General features: G+C 42.7%; 1 protein-coding gene across 5 annotated transcripts in view; it reads right to left on the reverse strand.

Moving 5' to 3' along the window:
• The window catches only part of LAF3 (Amidohydrolase family), a 171,404-nt gene that overhangs the window by 21,765 nt on the left and 132,307 nt on the right, over nt 1-17,332 (reverse strand). For 4 of the 5 annotated variants that reach the window (XM_087672307.1, XM_087672310.1, XM_087672306.1 and 1 more), the window contains one exon: nt 13,370-13,444. The exons of the other annotated variant lie outside the window; for it this stretch is intronic. In XM_087672307.1, the coding sequence (XP_087528433.1) occupies nt 13,370-13,444 (75 nt within the window). The remainder of the gene's footprint in view (nt 1-13,369; nt 13,445-17,332) is intronic. 5 annotated transcript variants of the gene reach the window in all.

The following is a 17,332-nucleotide window of genomic DNA, read 5'->3' on the forward strand; positions in this document are numbered from 1 at the left end:
TGTAAATGATCCCCTTTATGGAGACATAGGGCCAGCTCTCCACTAACTCACAAGCTGCGTCCCGCAGAGGTGAGCTGAACCATGAAGATCCCTCGAACCATGAGGACTACCTCCATGATCTGCGTTGTGCCAATGCGCAACATGGAGTGGAGCCAATCCCGCAGCTGGGCCCTCGATGGGCAGTGTCCAACGACCTGACCAAAGATCGCTATTTCTTTCAACTCCAGCTCTGTGGCACGGATGGCTAAGAGTTGTTCCTTAGAGAGGATGATACACAAGGTGTTTGACTGGGGGACACTTGCCGAATGCGTCAGCATCTGACCAGAGGTTTCCATTGAGTGTCCCTGATGGGAACCTACCTATCACGCTGCTGTGCTACCGGGGGGGGGGAGTTGCTGCAGGGGGAGGGAGCAACTGGAGGGAGAGGGGGAATTGTTGTCTTCAAATCAGTGGTGTGACTGCCTAGCCAAGACTCAAGGCAGGGGAGGTGGAGCAGTACGCAGAGGGGATAACGGGCGGGGGGTTGTAAGGGAACAGGCGTTTAGGGGGGGGAGGTGGTGTCAGCGGGTGGCCAGGGGGAAAGGCGGAGTGGGGAGCAGAAGGGATAGGTGCAAGGGGGGAAGGCAGGCACAAGGCCCGGGGGGGGGGGGGGGGGGGGGGGGAGGGAGAGCGCGCCATAGGTAGACGATAGGCAAGCAGCCGTAGGCACAAGGCGACCACACGGCCAGGGGGGGGAGACCCTCAAGAGGGAGTAGGGCGGCGGTTGGGGGGGGGGGGGGGGGGCCACTGGCGCTTTGCGACCGGGGGGGAGGGGGGGTAGCAGCTTCGCGACGTGATGGTGGGGAGCCATTTTTTTACTCAGCTTTTAACTTGATTGATTGGTGTCTTGAACTTAGTGCATTCTGATGTATGTAGTAGGCCCGTGAAATCGTTGGGTGGTGCTGCATATTTTGCCTTCTTTATTGATGATTGTTTCAAAAAGATTTGGGTATACCTGTGGTCCTGTTGAAAACGAAAAGTGAAGTGTTGTTTTTAAAACTTTTCATGCATTTGTGACCACTTAGACAAGTAGAAAGCTGAAATGCTTGAGAACTGATAATGAGGGTGAGTTCACATCTATTGAATTCAAGTCCTTTTGTGACTTGCATGTAATTAAGAGGGAGCTTATAGCTCCTTACAACCCTTCTTCAATGGGATGGCTGAAAGATAAGAGTGAGGTGCATGATGTCCACTGCTAATCTCCCTCATGAATTTTGGGGAGAGACACTCAAAACCGCGGTTCACATTTGCAACCGCTCTCCAAACAGGTCCTCAAATAATGGCATCCCTGAGGAGGTTTGGTCTGGCAAATCGGCCTCATATGACCATTTACACATATTTGGTTATGATGCTTTTGTGCATGTTAGAGATGAGCTAAGGAACAAACTTAACCCAAAATCCTCCAAAGGCATTTTCATGGGCTATGGTGATGAGGGTGAATTTGGCTACAGAGTGTGGTTACCTCAGTCCAAGAAAATTATTCGCAGTCGTAATGTTGTGTTTAATGAGGAAAATTTGCTAAAATGTACTTTAGCCTCTAATGAAGATATAAAAAAGGTCAAATTTTTGAATTTGCAGCCACCTATTACTTCAGATGATGAGCCTCATGGTGCTGTACCATAGGCTGAAATTGATGATAAGCCGGTTATTTTTGAGCCAGATGATGATGGACAACAAATAGGAGCAGAAGGAGGTCATGGACAAGATAGACTTGCTAATTATGAAAATATAGGTGCTAGTAATGAAAATGAAGGTGCTTTATAGCGAGAACAACATGCAAAAAATGGCTTACAGCAGCCAATAAATGCTGAAAATAACATACCTCCAAATGTAGATCCAATTCCTGCAAATGTTGATCATTGGGTACGTAGGTCTACACACATAAGAAGGCAACCGCACAGGTTTGACCCCTCCTTGCATTATGTTATGCTTACAGATGAGGGTGAGCCTCTTACATAGAAAGAGACCAAGTCATGCCAATTCAGTAGTAAGAGGGAGCTAGCTATGCAAGAAGAGATTAAATCTCTGTATGCTAATGATAATTGGGATCTTGTGTCGTTGCCCAAAGGAAGGAAGCCTCTTCCAAACAAATGTTTTTACAAAGTAAAGACAGTTGATGGGAAACCCAAGTACAAGGCAAGATTGATTGCTGAAGGGTATGCACAAAAGGAAGAGATTGACTTCCAAGAGGTCTTTTCACCAATTGTGAAGATGACCACACTATGTGTGCTCTTTGCTCTCACTGCTATATTGGACTAGAGCTGTACCAAATGCATGTAAAAACAACTTTCCTGCATGGTGACATTGATGAGGAAATTTATATGAAACAGCCCGAGGACTTTGTAGTTCTTGGAAAAGAGCAAATGGTGTGTAAACTAAAACGCAGCGTATATGGGCTGAAGCAAGCACCATGACAGTGGTACAAAAAGTTTTATGCTATCTCATGGGTTTACACGCAACCATGCAGATCATTGTTTGTACATGAAAAAGATACAGATGGTAGCCCCATCATACTTGTTTTATATGTGGATGATATGTTGCTAGCTAGGAAAAGAAAGACTAGCTTGGATGCTCTCAAAAATCAGCTGAAATCAGCCTTCTCCATGAAAGATTTGGGGAATGCAGAGCATATTTTGGACATGAGAACTCGCAGAGATAGAATGCAGAATGTTGTTTTTATCTCAAGAAAAGTACATTGAAAAGGTATTGGAATGATTTAACATGGCTGAAGCTAAGCCTTTGGGGTACCCTTACCTCTTTATCTTAAGCTTACTAAAGCCAACAGCCCAAAAGATGAAGTGGAAGCAAATGCTATGGAGTTCCTCATGCATCAGCTTGTGGCTTTCTTATGTATGCTGTGGTTGCTCGTCCAGACATTGCTCATGCAGTAGGAGTTGTAAGCAGGTTTATGTCAAATCCTGGCAAAACACATTGGAAGGCTGTCAAGTGTATTCTTCGATACCTAAAGAGTGCACAAAGAAAGTGTATTTGCTATGGGCAGAGTGCACTTAGTTTGCACAGTTATTATGATGTAGATATGGCAGGTGACTTGGACACTTGTAGGTCCACCAGAGGGTATATCTTTACAGTTGCTGGTGGGGCCGTTTCTTGGTGCTCCAAGTTGCAGAACATCGTCGCACTGAGTACTACTGAAGCTGAATACACATCAGCTATTGAAGCTTCTAAGGAAGCTATATGGTTGAGTAGACTTGCAAAGGATCTCGGCATGTCTATAGGTAGTGCAGCATTGGGATGTGATAGCCAGAGTACTATGTATCTGGCTAAAAATGCCATGTATCATTCATGCACAAAGCATATAGATGTGCGATATCACTTTATCAGATAGATTCTAGAAGATGGTCTAATCACATTGACCAAGATAAAAACAGAGGACAACCTTGTTGATGTTCTCACTAAAATTCTAAGCAAAGCTTAGCATGAGCATTGCATATGACTAGTGGGAGTTGGTTAGAGGTTCACTTCGGACCTTTAAGTGGGAGGTTGTTGGAATGAAGGCCAGTTTTCACCTCCGAGTATAGTATACACACATTGTTCAGTTGTACATGTGAATGCATCCTTATATGCCCTACGTATAAATACATTTTATTCTTTGTGTACCAACACATTCTTGGTACACTCAAATCTAATCGTTCTTTTACTCTCTCTCTCCCTCATTGTCACTCTTACTCCACGAACTGTTGCTCACCCCCTTTCAACTGAGCTCCAACACCATCATTGTGGCCAACCTTCTGCAATAATCACCCTACTGTCCCTATACACTACATATTTTCCTTTCTTTCGTGCCTCCAAAATCCCAGGCATGCTTGCATTTCTATGTTCCAGTTGGATAGGTGTCAAATCCTCATCGAGCTATATCTTTTCCCCTTTTAGAGCCCCACATTTTGTGAGGAAAGCTCTCTTCTTATCCAAACTCTCAAATTTCAGCATGAGGATATACCTTCTCTTGTCTCTTGGGTGTCCCACATGCCATGCATCTAAGATGGGTGTTTCCTTTACTCCCATTTTGTCACCTAGAGCAATTGCCTCTTCTGTCGGGTTCCTTTCTCAGCCCATCCCATCACACGTATTCACAGTGCCCAACTCTTTCGTCTTGCTTATTCTATGGTTGCATTCGTCAATTCTATTTTGTTTGCATATCTCCCTTTGTTCTTTGTTGCTAACTCAATCCATTCAGCATTTTCCTCAATGACATGTTCCATTGTTTCTTCCTTGGTCCTTCAACTACATCTGCCAATGTGTGCATGTCTTTCTTAAGGCAGTCCATCTCTTTTTCTAGTTTTGGTGCATCCTGTGATGGCCTTTGTGCATCAAGCTTCTCTTTATATGCTGTTAGGTCTTTCTAATATGCATCTAACTCTGATTAAAGTTGAGTGATTTCTTCACCTTTGATGATTATGCAAGCATTAGTATATTTCTTTCAGCTTTCCATTTCCATTCTCCAAGTTGTATCCAGTTTTATAAAATTGTCCGTCATTTCAGCCTGTAGTTCTGCCTTTATTTCATTGTATTTACCCTATTTCCACTCACTAATGCATGTTTGCATATGTGTTTTCATTTCTCGCTGTATTCTGTCATGCATTGATGCACACATCTCTTTAATTTCAGCCTGTATGAAGGATTTCGTGTCTTCCATGCTTCCCATGCCTCTTGTTTTCAATAACTTTGCAACCTTTGAGCATCTTTTAATGCTTGTTGGTGTGGGTGCATTGTGTATGCGTCTTTGGTAAAGTTTTGGGGGGGTTTGGAAGGGTTGTACTTCATTCCAGGTAACACCCTATTTTCTTGGAGATGTTGGTTCACCCATGTTTTCTACAGTAGATTTTGTCTCAATGTGTGCACTTTTGCATTCACTAATGAGTATATTTTACTTTGTGAGTGTCCTGTCAGATGCAAGCTCACTGTAAACTCTACAAGAATTTTGTCACTTAGGGAGAGCATTTTGTGAGAAAGAAGATGACAACTCTCAGCTGAAAGTACACAGTAGACAGTAGAGAGAGTGAGAGTGAAGAGAGAGCTCGACACACAATACAATTCCCAAATGTGTAGGTGAAAGTACAAAGTACAACCCTTGTACCTTAGAGTTGTTAAGATGCGCTCACACCTAAAAGCTTTAAGTACGATAAGTGACCAAACTGAGTGACAAAAATACGCAAAATAGAGAATAATATAGCTGAGGGGGAAAACCTCTTGTATGGAGAGTAAACAGTGCCCTTGTGTACTACTGCGGATCATCGACACTCCTCTATGAGCGTAGGTTTAAGTCAAACCAAGTAAACCCCCCTGGAGTGAAAAGAGATCAGCATACAAGCATCATCCACCAAAGGAGATCAAATTTAAAGCATTGCAGAATGCTTCAAATTTTTTGTGAGGAACAGCTTTGGTGAAGATGTTTGCCACATTGTTGGTGGTAGAATAGTAGACAAGGCTGATATCTCCTCCATGTAGCCTCTCTTTGACAAAGTGATAGTGAGTCTCTATAGGCTCTGTGACAGATATATCAAGATCAACCAACAAACATCTTAGCCATACACATTCAACTATAGTAGTGAAAGTTGCCTTGTACTCAACTTCACAAAACGATGTGGCAACAGTGGATTGTTTCTTGCTAAGCCAAGAAATGCATGATGAGCCAAGAAAGAAAGAGTTTCCACTCATAAAATGACATGAATCAAAACTACTAGCCCAATCTAAATCAATGTAAGCATGGAATTGCAACGGTCCCCCCTTGGCATAAAGCAATCCAAGAGTTCTAGTATTCTGCAAATAACGAAAAACATGCTTCATAGCTTGCCAATGTGACATATGTGGGCTATGCATATATCTACTTAGGGCTAAAATTGCGAACTGAATATCTAGCCTTGTGTTGCATAAATAAATGAGGCATCCAACTACTGGAGCATATGTATGAATGTCAAACAGATCACTATCATCATGTAAAGAAAGCTTGAGTCTAGTCTCCATCGGTGTGCTAACTGGCTTGCAATCCTAGAAGCCAAATCTCTCGAGGAGTTTACCAATATATGTAGGCTGTGACAATCCAATGCCTCTAGCATCATGAATAAACTGAATGCCCAAATAGTAATGCAAAGGCCCCAAATCTAACATTTCAAAAGTTTACTACAAATTTTTCTTGAATGCCAAAATTTGATGAGCATGTGTTCTTGTAAGAAAAAGATAATCTACATAAAGATAAATGATCAACAAGCATCCGCCCTCTTTACATACATAAAGAGTAGACTCTAATGGGCTATTAATGAACCCTTGGCTACGTAAAAAGGCATTAATTTTTGCATACCAAGCTCGTGGAGCTTGCTTAAAACCATACAAGGCATTTTTTAGCTTCTATACGAAGTGTTTGGATCCTTCAACTCCAATGGGCTGAAGTACATACACTGCTTCTTGAAGTTTCCCATGCAAAAATGCAGTTTTAATATAGAGCTAGCGCACAATCCAACCATAATGGGCAGCCAAAGTAACCATATACGAATGGTGGTCAAACAAGATGTAGGAGCAAATGTCTCCTCATGATCAATGCCCTTCTTTTGTGCATAGCCTTTTGCCACAAGCCTGGCTTTATACTTATCCATGGATCCATCTACTTTTCTTTTAAGCTTATAGACCCATTTAGTACCAACGACTTTCGTTCCAACAGGCAATGTTACTAAATCCCATGTTTGATTCTTCATGACAGAATCAAATTCAACTTGCATTGCTGCCATCCAATGCACACTTTGTTGTGCATCCTCAAAAAAATCAGGCTCCTCATCATCAAGTGTGTATGCTGCCATAACAAACTCCATTGTATTAGCATGATCATACAGACGTGCTTGTCTTCTAGTACGACAACCAAGAGGAGCATCCACATGACTATCTTTTATAGACTGCAAGTACCATCTAGGCATTTGCCTAGCCTCCTGATTATGTACATGCTTCTAATGAATCTCAAATTCAACATCTTGCTGAATATTCAGATCAGCCATAGGCTTAATTTCTGCATTGGTTAATGGAGCAGCTGGCTAAAAATTTTGTTCATTTACTCAAACTCTAGCTCTATCACCAAAAGAAATGGGCAACAGCCCTTCAAACACATCATTTGCAGCTTGATATGTGTCAAAACTAGCAATAGATAATTCTGTTTTTTCATCAAAAATCACATCCATACTGACAAAGACTTTCTTGGAAATAGGATCATACAATCTATATACCCTTTGCTCTCACTACTGTACCCCACAAATATGCACTTGACAGCCTTGATGTCCAACTTCTTTCTCAATACTTTGGGAATATGAGCACATGCAAGACACCCAAAACTACAAAAGTGGCCAATTGAAGGTTTATGGGTATTCCAAGTCTCAAAAGGCGTGACATTTTTATATGCCTTGGTAGGGCACCTATTCAAAACGTGACAAGCATACATAACTGCTTCCATCCAAAAATCATGTGACAGATTCTTAGCTTTCCTATCCATAAGTGACCAATTCTTCCTTATTGCAACCCCATTCTGCTATGAAGTATATGCACTACTATACTGATGCGCAATGCCTTTTTGCTTCAACAAATTATTAGCAAAGAGAACATATATTCCCCCCCTCAGTCCGAATGGAGAGTCTTAATCCAATAGCCAGATTGATTTTCCACAAGTGTAATAAAAGCCAAAAATGCATCATACACCTTTGACTTTTTCACCAATGAGTAGACCCAACAAAAGCGAGTAAAGTCATCAATGAAGGTGACGAAATAACAACATCCACCCAATGACTTTGTCTGCATAGATCCACATACATCCAGATGCACAATCTATAGCTTGGTTGTTTCTTTAAAAGCAACATCACGAGGAAAAGAGAACTGATACATTTTTCCCAAAATGCATCCCTCACAAATATGCTTTGGAGGCCTCTCCAAGAGAGGTAAACCATCTAACATTTGAGTTCGTTGCATAAGCATCAAGCTGTCATAGTTAACATGCATCCCTCACAAATATGCTTTGGAGGTCTCTCCAAGAGAGGTAAACCATCTAACATTTGAGTGTGCTACATAAGCATCAAACTGCCATAGTTAACATTTGCATGCAAGCATGCCATAACTCTGTTTGTGACATAGTAGGAGTAATAGTAGATACCAAATAGACTAACTGATCAATCGAATAAGCATCTAACTCATAGAGTCCATGACATAATGTTCCAGTCTCGATACCAAAGTCAAGAAGAATTCCTTATCCCTGACCATGCATTTGTCATCATCAAATGTGACCTACACACCATACATTACTAAAGAGAAAATGGATAACAAATTATTGTTTATCCCTGGAGTATATAATGCATCCTGCAAACAGAGAGTAGAGCCATCAATGGCTTTCAAGACAATCTCCCCAACACCTCTAATAGGATAAGATGCATTGTTAGCACATCGCACAGATTTGCCAAAAGGAATTGTAATAACAAAGGTAAATAAATCATGTGGAATGTAATGTGCTTAGAAGCACCATTGTCAAAGAAGCAAGTGCTAGCATCCTTTGTAGAGTTGAATGCTCTATCTGCCTAAGAAGAATCATAACTGCAAGTACAAAACCAGTAGTCGCAGTCAACAACAAAAGACGCGGACTCTCTAGCAATAGAAGATACATTAGAAACAGATATCCTTGACTCCTCCTTGGCAATGTGCTTCTTACTTCTGTGATGTAGTGCCTTGGCTCTTTACAATAATGGCACTTGCCCTTCTTGGCTTGTGTGCCCCCTGCTTCTTGTTGCTCTGTGAAGTACTTGAACTTCTAGAACTCTGTATAGCATTTCTAGATTGCCTGCCCTTGCCTATCTCACCATAAAAGCTTGTTTAGAGGCTTCAACATTCACCCCACTGTTCTTTCTTGTTTGCTCTTCTTCTAGGAATAAACTAACCAAGTGAAGAAAGGTAAGTAATTGTGGAGAAATTCTCATGGTGAGATTCAAGGCTATGTGAAAGGCCAAATAAGAGGAAGCAAGGAATTCAAAGTAGTAGAGATTATCTGTGCATCAAAATAGTACTCATCTACATTCATTAACTGCTCACGCAAGTCCTGAATTTTGTTAAGATGATTCTGCATGGCATCAACTTCATCCATCTTCACATTCTCAAGCTCTTTTTTTAAGAAAAAAATGCATGTCCCATTTTTTCCAATAAACATCTGCTCAAGTGTGAGCCATGCTACTCATGAAGTAGCAGACCCTATATGCGGGATTATGGACTGCTGAACTGCCAATGCAATCAGTGACAATGGTTGGGCATCTCGAGTGTCCCAATCCTTCTATGCAGCTGAACTACCAATGCATCAATGACAATGCAATCGATAACAATTGGAGCAGTGTTGCAGGAACCCAGCATGAGACTTGCCTCACTGGTGCACTCTGCCCCCTCTTCTTCAGATAGTGTTACTGAAGGCACTCGGTTCTGGTGTGCTGGGGCACATACTTTGATTGCATTACTCATGCAACGGATTTATCATCTGTCTTGTCAGATCTTGCAAGACAGCCAAGGAAGCATTTGTAATTGGGCTAGAGTTGCCTTCTTGTGCAAGCAGATAGATAATGTGCGCGTGCAAAACAGTGATAACATCAGTGCTTATCATGCTAAGGTAAAGGAATTTTGTGAGCAGCTCATAAATGTGGGTGAATCTGTTCCAAATGCATAACTAGTCCCAATAACCCTTGATAGGCTTCCTAAGTCATATCAATGACTTGCTACAACATTGAAATTATAAATTGTTGGCAATCCCAACTACTAAAGCTTTGATCAACTAGTTTCATCATTGTGGCAAGAAAAGCAGTGTGTGGGAATCCAAATGCCTCTTTAAATCCACAGCAGGCCTTTCCTACACTCCATCAGCAAAACCAAAAAAAAAAAAACTATTGGCACACCCAAAACCGGTAGAAATACCTTAGATATGCAATAATCAGCATACAGGAAGAAAAAGGAGCAGATTGCAATTACTACAGGAAACTTGGTCATGATATCAGGAAAAAAGAGTCTAGACTTGCAATACCAGCTGCTCCACTGCAGGGATAAAAATGTCTGCCAACTTTACACAAAATCAAGATTGGGCTTTTCTTGTCACTTTTCCATGCAATTATTCTATTTGTAATGCTTATATGACAGTATCATCAGATGCATTTGACTCATGGTACCTTGACAATGGTGCTTGAAATAACATCACTTTCTACAGGAAGTTATTTCAGTCAATAGCAAATGCACTAAAGGGGGAACAAGCTCATGTGCTAACAATGCCTCATATGCCATGAAAAGAATTAGTCAAGCAAAATTTACATCAGCCTTAGGTGGTTCAAATACTCTACAAGACATTCTTAGCATTCTAGGCAGTAATAACTTGATACCCATCTCAGCCATAGCTATTCTGAATTCAAGGTTGTGTTTGATGGTTATAGAAGTGTTGCAAATATTATCAGATATGCCTGCACCATTTTCTTGATTGGAACACTATTCATGAGTCCTTATAGACTGGATACCTTTGAGAGAGAGTTGGATGATGCTGAACATGTAGATGATCCACATTCAATTGATGGTTTTACTTTGGTAGGCACACAGTTGTGGCATTAGATGTTGGGGGTTCTTTTTCTTTTTCAGAAAAGAAAATTCTATTAATAACACCTCGGAGAAAAACCTAAGGCAGAATAAAAAGTGGAAGGAACTCTCTAAAGAGTAACTAAGTACATCTCAAACACAATGGTTGAGTGAACAACCAATCTGGGGGGCTATAATGGCAAACCATCTGAGGGGGTAGTATGGAAGAAAGTGCAAGTCCCATGTCTGCAAGAAGGCCTCTCTTCTCTTCCTCATCCTCTCAGAGCTGCCCTGCATCCTCTCCCATCTCCCACAGAGAATGTGGATGATCTCTATTTGAATCCTCCAAAAGTCTTTGCAGTGGATACATCCTGAAGGTCAATAACATAACTGCATATCACGGTCCAGATGTACCAGGCTACAATATTGGCAATCAGCTCCCATCTATGTGATAGTGTCCTTGGGTCCACTGAGCCTAAGAGTAATCTAGAGTGGAGATCATGCTCAGATACTGTCTAATGATGATAGAAGAAAAAGGATCCTCAAAGCATCTTCATAGCCACATGTTGGGCCTCTATTTGTGACCCAAGCTCTAACCCCTGAGGTCACCACCATGGTCTCTGTTGTGCCATGGATTATTATCTTGAGAGCTCTCCTTCATACCTCCTAGGCTTTAGGGAAGTCCCATGAGTAGTGTCTCTATCTCTCCTCTTGCTTGCTACATCTCCCGCATGCCACTGGGCCCGACTGTATCCAAGCCAAGTTCCAACTGCTAAGCTCCTATGAGCTACAAGCCATAGGAAGAGAGAGTTCTTCCTAGCCTAAAGTTGTCATGTAGCTTCCTCCAAATGTCATATAAGAACTCATTTGATATCCCCTCTTTGTGCCAATGGGAGTTGGCTACTGGCTACAATGCCCTTGAAAGGGACTTTCAAAATAGAAAAGGGAAGTCCCTTACAAGGACACAGAAAATAACCAGTTAGGAGGTCTATATTGCCAAACCACACATGGTTGATAATGAAAGAAAGTGTCAGAATTCTAGGTCTTGAGAAAAGTCTCTCCTCCTCCTCATAGTATTTAAGCTGCCCTGTATCCTCTCCCATCTCCCATGGAGTTTTTGGGCAGACTATACCGAAATCCTAGAGAGTGTGTGTCTACGATGGATATGTTCAATAGATCCTACCGACAGAGTCTTTGTGGTGGATATGTCCCATAAATCCATGGCATGACTACATCTAGTGGTCCAAATATACCAAGCAATGGTGCAAGCTTTCAGCTCCCATTTGTGACAATGTCCCTAAGTCCACTCTAACTGTGAATTTGGCATGGCAATTCTAGTCAAGAGCTAATTACAAATGAGAAAGGTATGAGTCCCCCATACATCTTTATATTCATAGGACGTCTGTGATCCAAGCAACCATCTGCCATGTCACAATCATAGATTTTCCTATGCCATGGAACAACATTCTAAGGGCTCTCCCCCAAACCTCCTAAACCCTTGAACAATCCCATATACAACATCTCTATGTCCCATCTAGCTTTCCACATCTGACACAAGCAACTAGATCTAGTCAAGTGCCAACTTCTAGGCGCCCATGCACTAGTTAATACAAAAAGAGTGAAGTTTTTCTAAATCTAACACTATCCTCCAATCTCCTTTTGAAGTTGTCAAAAAACGTAGTGAGATACCTTTGCAATTCAATGTAGAGTTGACACTGGCATCACACTAATCTTGCTCATTTTGAACCTTCCTTCCCAATCTAGTGGTGCATCCACAAAAGGAAACATCCTTGAGTGTCTCTACAAATGGATCTCTCCAGAAGGCTTTCAGCGGAGAGAGACTTTCAAACAGGCGACCTTAGCAAAGCTCTGGACCTCCATCATCCACTCCTTTCGAGGCCGATGGGATCAGGTGAAGGGCGAGTCCAAGGCTCGTGATAAGCTCCGATGTCATTTCATGCACACTTGGGGCGGCCAGGACCTGTTCTTCGTGATGCAGGCAGGCAGCCCCAGATGGTGATACACCCCCCCTCCATTGCTTCTTGCCCCCATCCCCCACAGACCGCCTTGAGAGGCTTGTATATATGATGTATCAGTGACTTTTCATCAGCTCAGCTTGTCTGTTGAGCATGAGTAGTCCATTGTAATCAGTTTTTTTGAGTAATATAATCAGCCACATTTTACTTGCAAAAAAAAAAATCACAATCTCTAGAGAGGTCTCCTACTACATACCCAATACCTCCAACAATCCATCATGCATGTCACAGTCCGGGTCTAAATATTGACTCCTATTGCAATAAGCCACCGAGTAATCCTCTACTAAGAGCACATTGTCAACTTGAAGAAATCCAAACCCTCTCTTGAGTCTTGAATGCAAAAACTATCAAAGTGACAAGCATATATTTACAAGTTAATATTTTTTTGTTGCTTTGGTAAATTTCCCATTTCTAAATAAGCAATTATTAATTTTATAAATCTTCACCAAAACAATGTATCTTTGAATTGATAAAAGTAGTTGAGAAGTTGCATCTCCCCACAAACAAAACTTCCTTGCATTCACACTATGACACAGAACGAGTTAAAATGTGGTGAGGAAATTCGGGGTTTCAAATGAATTTCATTTTAAAAAATCTTACTTTGGTAAAGTTAACATTTTTAAATAACCAATATCTAGTTTATAATCACCATCAAAATAAACTATTTGTTTAAATTTATAAAATCAAAGGAGAAGTTGCATCTTTCTATAAGGAAAACTTACTTGCATTGATGCTATGACACCCAAGGAGCTAAAACGTGGTAACGCTTCTTGTGATAGATGTTGTGCATGTTCAATCTACAATCCAAAAAGACAATAGAATTGAGCACAACCATTGAATAATTAAAAATGACTCTACCATGTAAGCTTGCATATCATTGCATTGAAAAAGGCAAGCTTATTATGTTCTCCATAAACTACAATGTGCATATGTTCAAAAAAGTAGCAACTCCATAACTCTTTTTTTCTTGTTTCTTTTTGTTTTTTCTTTTGGGGGTGAGGATGTGTGGGTGTGTGTAGATGGGTGGGTTGGGTGTGTATGTGTATGTGGTAGTGGCGGGAAGAAGGGGGGAGTTGGTTGTCAAAGAGAGATGGTGTACGTAGTTGTTGTAGAGGATATAGCTTCTTGGTTGATATATTTCCAAGATTGGTAGTACCTTTGGCCACGTTATATATAGAGAGAGGACTTTTGCCGAGGTGGTCTCAAAAGGCCCACAAAGATATCCATGTGTCCAAGTGATCATGTCCGCCGCAGATTCCTCATACACACTTCCCCATACCATCACGATTCGCTCTATCCACGCAAGCTTTCTCATCCAACCGGTCACACACAAAAGACTACTTGGTCAATGCCTCACTTTCAAGACAATAGGACATCTTGAAGCAAAATGCCCTAAGACATGACAGTAGCAAGCCTTCTTCAGCAATGAGGGAGACAAAAGACCTAGGCTGTGAAGGAGTGAGGGTGAGTGCTACAAATGGAGTACTACTAGACAAAGGAGGAGACAATACCAACAAAGAGAGAGCCTGCAAACAAGAAATAGAGGCCCAAAGCTCTAGAGAATGAAGGGATGGTGGAGAGTAGTCATGAGCCTAGGGCCCTTACCTTGCATGGCACCACCTCACCCTCCTATGGCTTCCACAAACACTCAATTGGTTACTGAGTCTAAGATTGCGTGGCCTCTCATTGTAGTAATGCCACAAACAAAGGTGATATAACTGCATCGTCTTTGTCATAAACAACATTTTGTACTCATCAGCTATGTATTGTTTTGTGTTTTTTCTCCATTTAGTTGGTCATACCATTGGATGACAACTTTTTTGAGACATGGGAAATTCTCAGACTTCTTAGATGTAACATTTTGGTCTCATAAGCCGATTTGGCCTTTTGTAGACATTAATCTCTCTCTTTTTTTTTTTTTTTCGTAAAAGGTAATTGTATTAATTACGAAGAAAGTACAAGATTACATGATTACACGAGTACAAGAGGCACGAGGGCCATAGGCCAACGTGCGGGAAATCCCCGGACTAGGGTACTAAAAAGTTACACCAATCATGGCAAGGACCCAGAGGCAATTGCCAAATGCCAGGAATACAAATCCTCCCGAGGGAGCAAGTCAGAGTGCCTGATGAGATCTAGCTGCCAATGCAAGAGCCCTTTAAGCCTTGCAATATGTCGCGGTACATTAGAAGCCGAATCAAAGAGAAAAGCATTTCGGGTGGTCCAAATGTGCCAGCATCCCCAGTATCTGAAAAAATGGAATAAGATCTTCATATGTAACGGTGGTGGTGTGGGATACTTCGGGCGCACAAAAACCCAATCGAAGGGAGTCAGTGAAGACCCCACCACCGCGTGCCAGATTCGTGACAAGAGTGACCAGATATTCTTGGCGAGCGGGCAAGAAAGAAAACGATGTCGGGCCGATTCCGCCGAAGTGGTGCAGAAGAAGCAAGTGCCATTCGAGATTCGACGCTTGGAAAGGGCCGAGGCAAGAGGAAGACCACCAATCATTACCCGCCACAGAAAGACCTTGCATTTGAAAGGTGTCTTGTTCTGCCATCCCTCCATCAGCGTTGCCTGCCACCATGACAGTGATTTCCGCAGGCCCCAAACAGCATTAACTTTCACGCCCAACCATTGGTGATCTTTAATGAGAAGATGATACACCTGATTAGTAGAGGCATTTTCCAGACTCAACCGGCCTGCAAGGTCCCAGTCCTGCCAAGGGCGATCCATAGCCAGGGCAGGAAAGGGTTGCCTACCCTGAAGTTCCGAGGAAAGCTTCCCCCACAAATCACGGTATCCGCGCGGGATCCTGAAAAGTCTCCTAGCAGTCCGAAATGATGCAAGGACATTGCGAGTGGCAAGGGTAGCATCTGCAATCGAAGTCACACCCAAACGGGCCATGCGGTTAAATCTTGGTCTGAGCTGATGTTTATCTTCCCATGAAAGTAATGTGGATACCGCCAACAATTCCAGCTGAAAAGAATTTGTCTGCACGCGGTCCCCTACAAGATGCCAACGGGCCTTTTGGAGCACCACTTTCCAAGAGCCGACCAAATGCACTAACAAAGAGGAAGAGGGACTGGAGAAACGAGCGTCAGCATTAAGGACATGCCACCATGAGGCTCGAAGCCGTGTGTTACCCTGGCGGAGGCCGCTGTCCTCAAGAAAATAACGGGCTATGATGGTCCACGGGTGATGATCCACACACATGGCACGAAACAGAGACCAACGAAGAGCTAGCATATGAGTTTCTGCATCCAAAATAGCTCCACCACCCATGCGCTTAGGGGTACATGCATGTGACCATGAAATCCAGGAAATGCCTGCCTGCAGTGAATCTTTCTTCCATAGCATGAAACGAATGGGATGAGTAAGAGCCTTCAGAGTACTGGGCGTCCATGGCAGTAATGGCAGGAAATACGTCAGCATTGGTAGCATAATTGTCTGAGCCACTTTGAGGCGGATATGGAACGGCCAGGCTTGCGACTTCCAATACATAAACTTCACGGCCAGTTTGTGTGAAATCCACTCCAGCAGGGCCTTTGGCCGTACATCCACCCCCAATGGGTATCCAAGATGCCTGACAATCGCGCCACGAGAAACCACCTGGCCCTGCCAGCCTAATGACTCTAAATCAGGCTCCGTGCAACTGAGAATGGCTGACTTGAAGGCATTGATGCGAAGACCAGAAGCTTGACCAAAGAGCGTCCAAACATCTAATGCCTTGCGAATGTTATCCCTGTCCGCCTGCAAAATCATAAAGGAGTCATCAGCCAAGGATTGGCTAATGAAGTGCTGCCCCAAAGAAAGAGATAACCCTGCCAGCTGGGCAGAAGCCGCCATGGAGGATAACATTGAAAGGACCGGGTGAGTCGCCAAGGCAAAGAAGAGAGGACTCAAAGGGCAGCCTTGTCTGAGCGAGCGTGCAAGGAGAAATGGCTCTGTGACCCCACCATTAAGCATAACTCTTGAAGAAGCCTCAGTACTAATGGTGTAGATCAATCGGGACATGCGGATCCCAAAGCCCATAGCAGACATAAGCTCTGCAAGGAAAGACCAGTCCACACAGTCAAACGCCTTTTCCAGGTCCAGTTGAATCAAGACCACTTGCTGATTGGAGTGCCTCGCATAATCAATAGCCATTTGCACATTCAAGATATTGTGCAAAATGTTGCGTCCCTTAATGAAACCATATTGGAGGGGGTGCACAAGAGCTGGAAGGTGCTTGTGAAGCCGATTTGCCAGCACTTAGGAAAAGATTTTATACATCACGCCCATCAACGAAATTGGTCTCCAGTGTTGCAGCTTTGACGGCGAAGGGACCTTGGGGATCAGTTTGATGAGGCCTTCTTTCCATGAAGAAGGCATGACCCCTGTTTCCCAAACCTGCTGGAACATGACCACCAAAGGCTTTACCAACTGCGTGGCTGAGTGCTCAAAAAATTCATTAGTGAGACCATCCCAACCAGGACTTTTATCCTTAGGCAGGTGCAACAACACATCCATAACCTCCTCTTCGCAAATATCCGCCTCCAAAGAAGCTTGCATATCAAGCGGAACCTGCTGGTGGACCAGCTGATAGAAGACCGAGCGGGCATGCGTAACCTGGCTAGACGGCAAGGATGAAGAACCAAAAAGATCCATAAAATAATTTCTGCACATATTGATAATGGTCTGCG

The sequence above is a fragment of the Lygodium microphyllum genome, chromosome 30, assembly GCF_053477565.2.
Source record: "Lygodium microphyllum isolate KBCC chromosome 30, Lygodium_microphyllum_v1.1.10, whole genome shotgun sequence".
NCBI classification, from domain to species: Eukaryota; Viridiplantae; Streptophyta; class Polypodiopsida; order Schizaeales; family Lygodiaceae; genus Lygodium; species Lygodium microphyllum.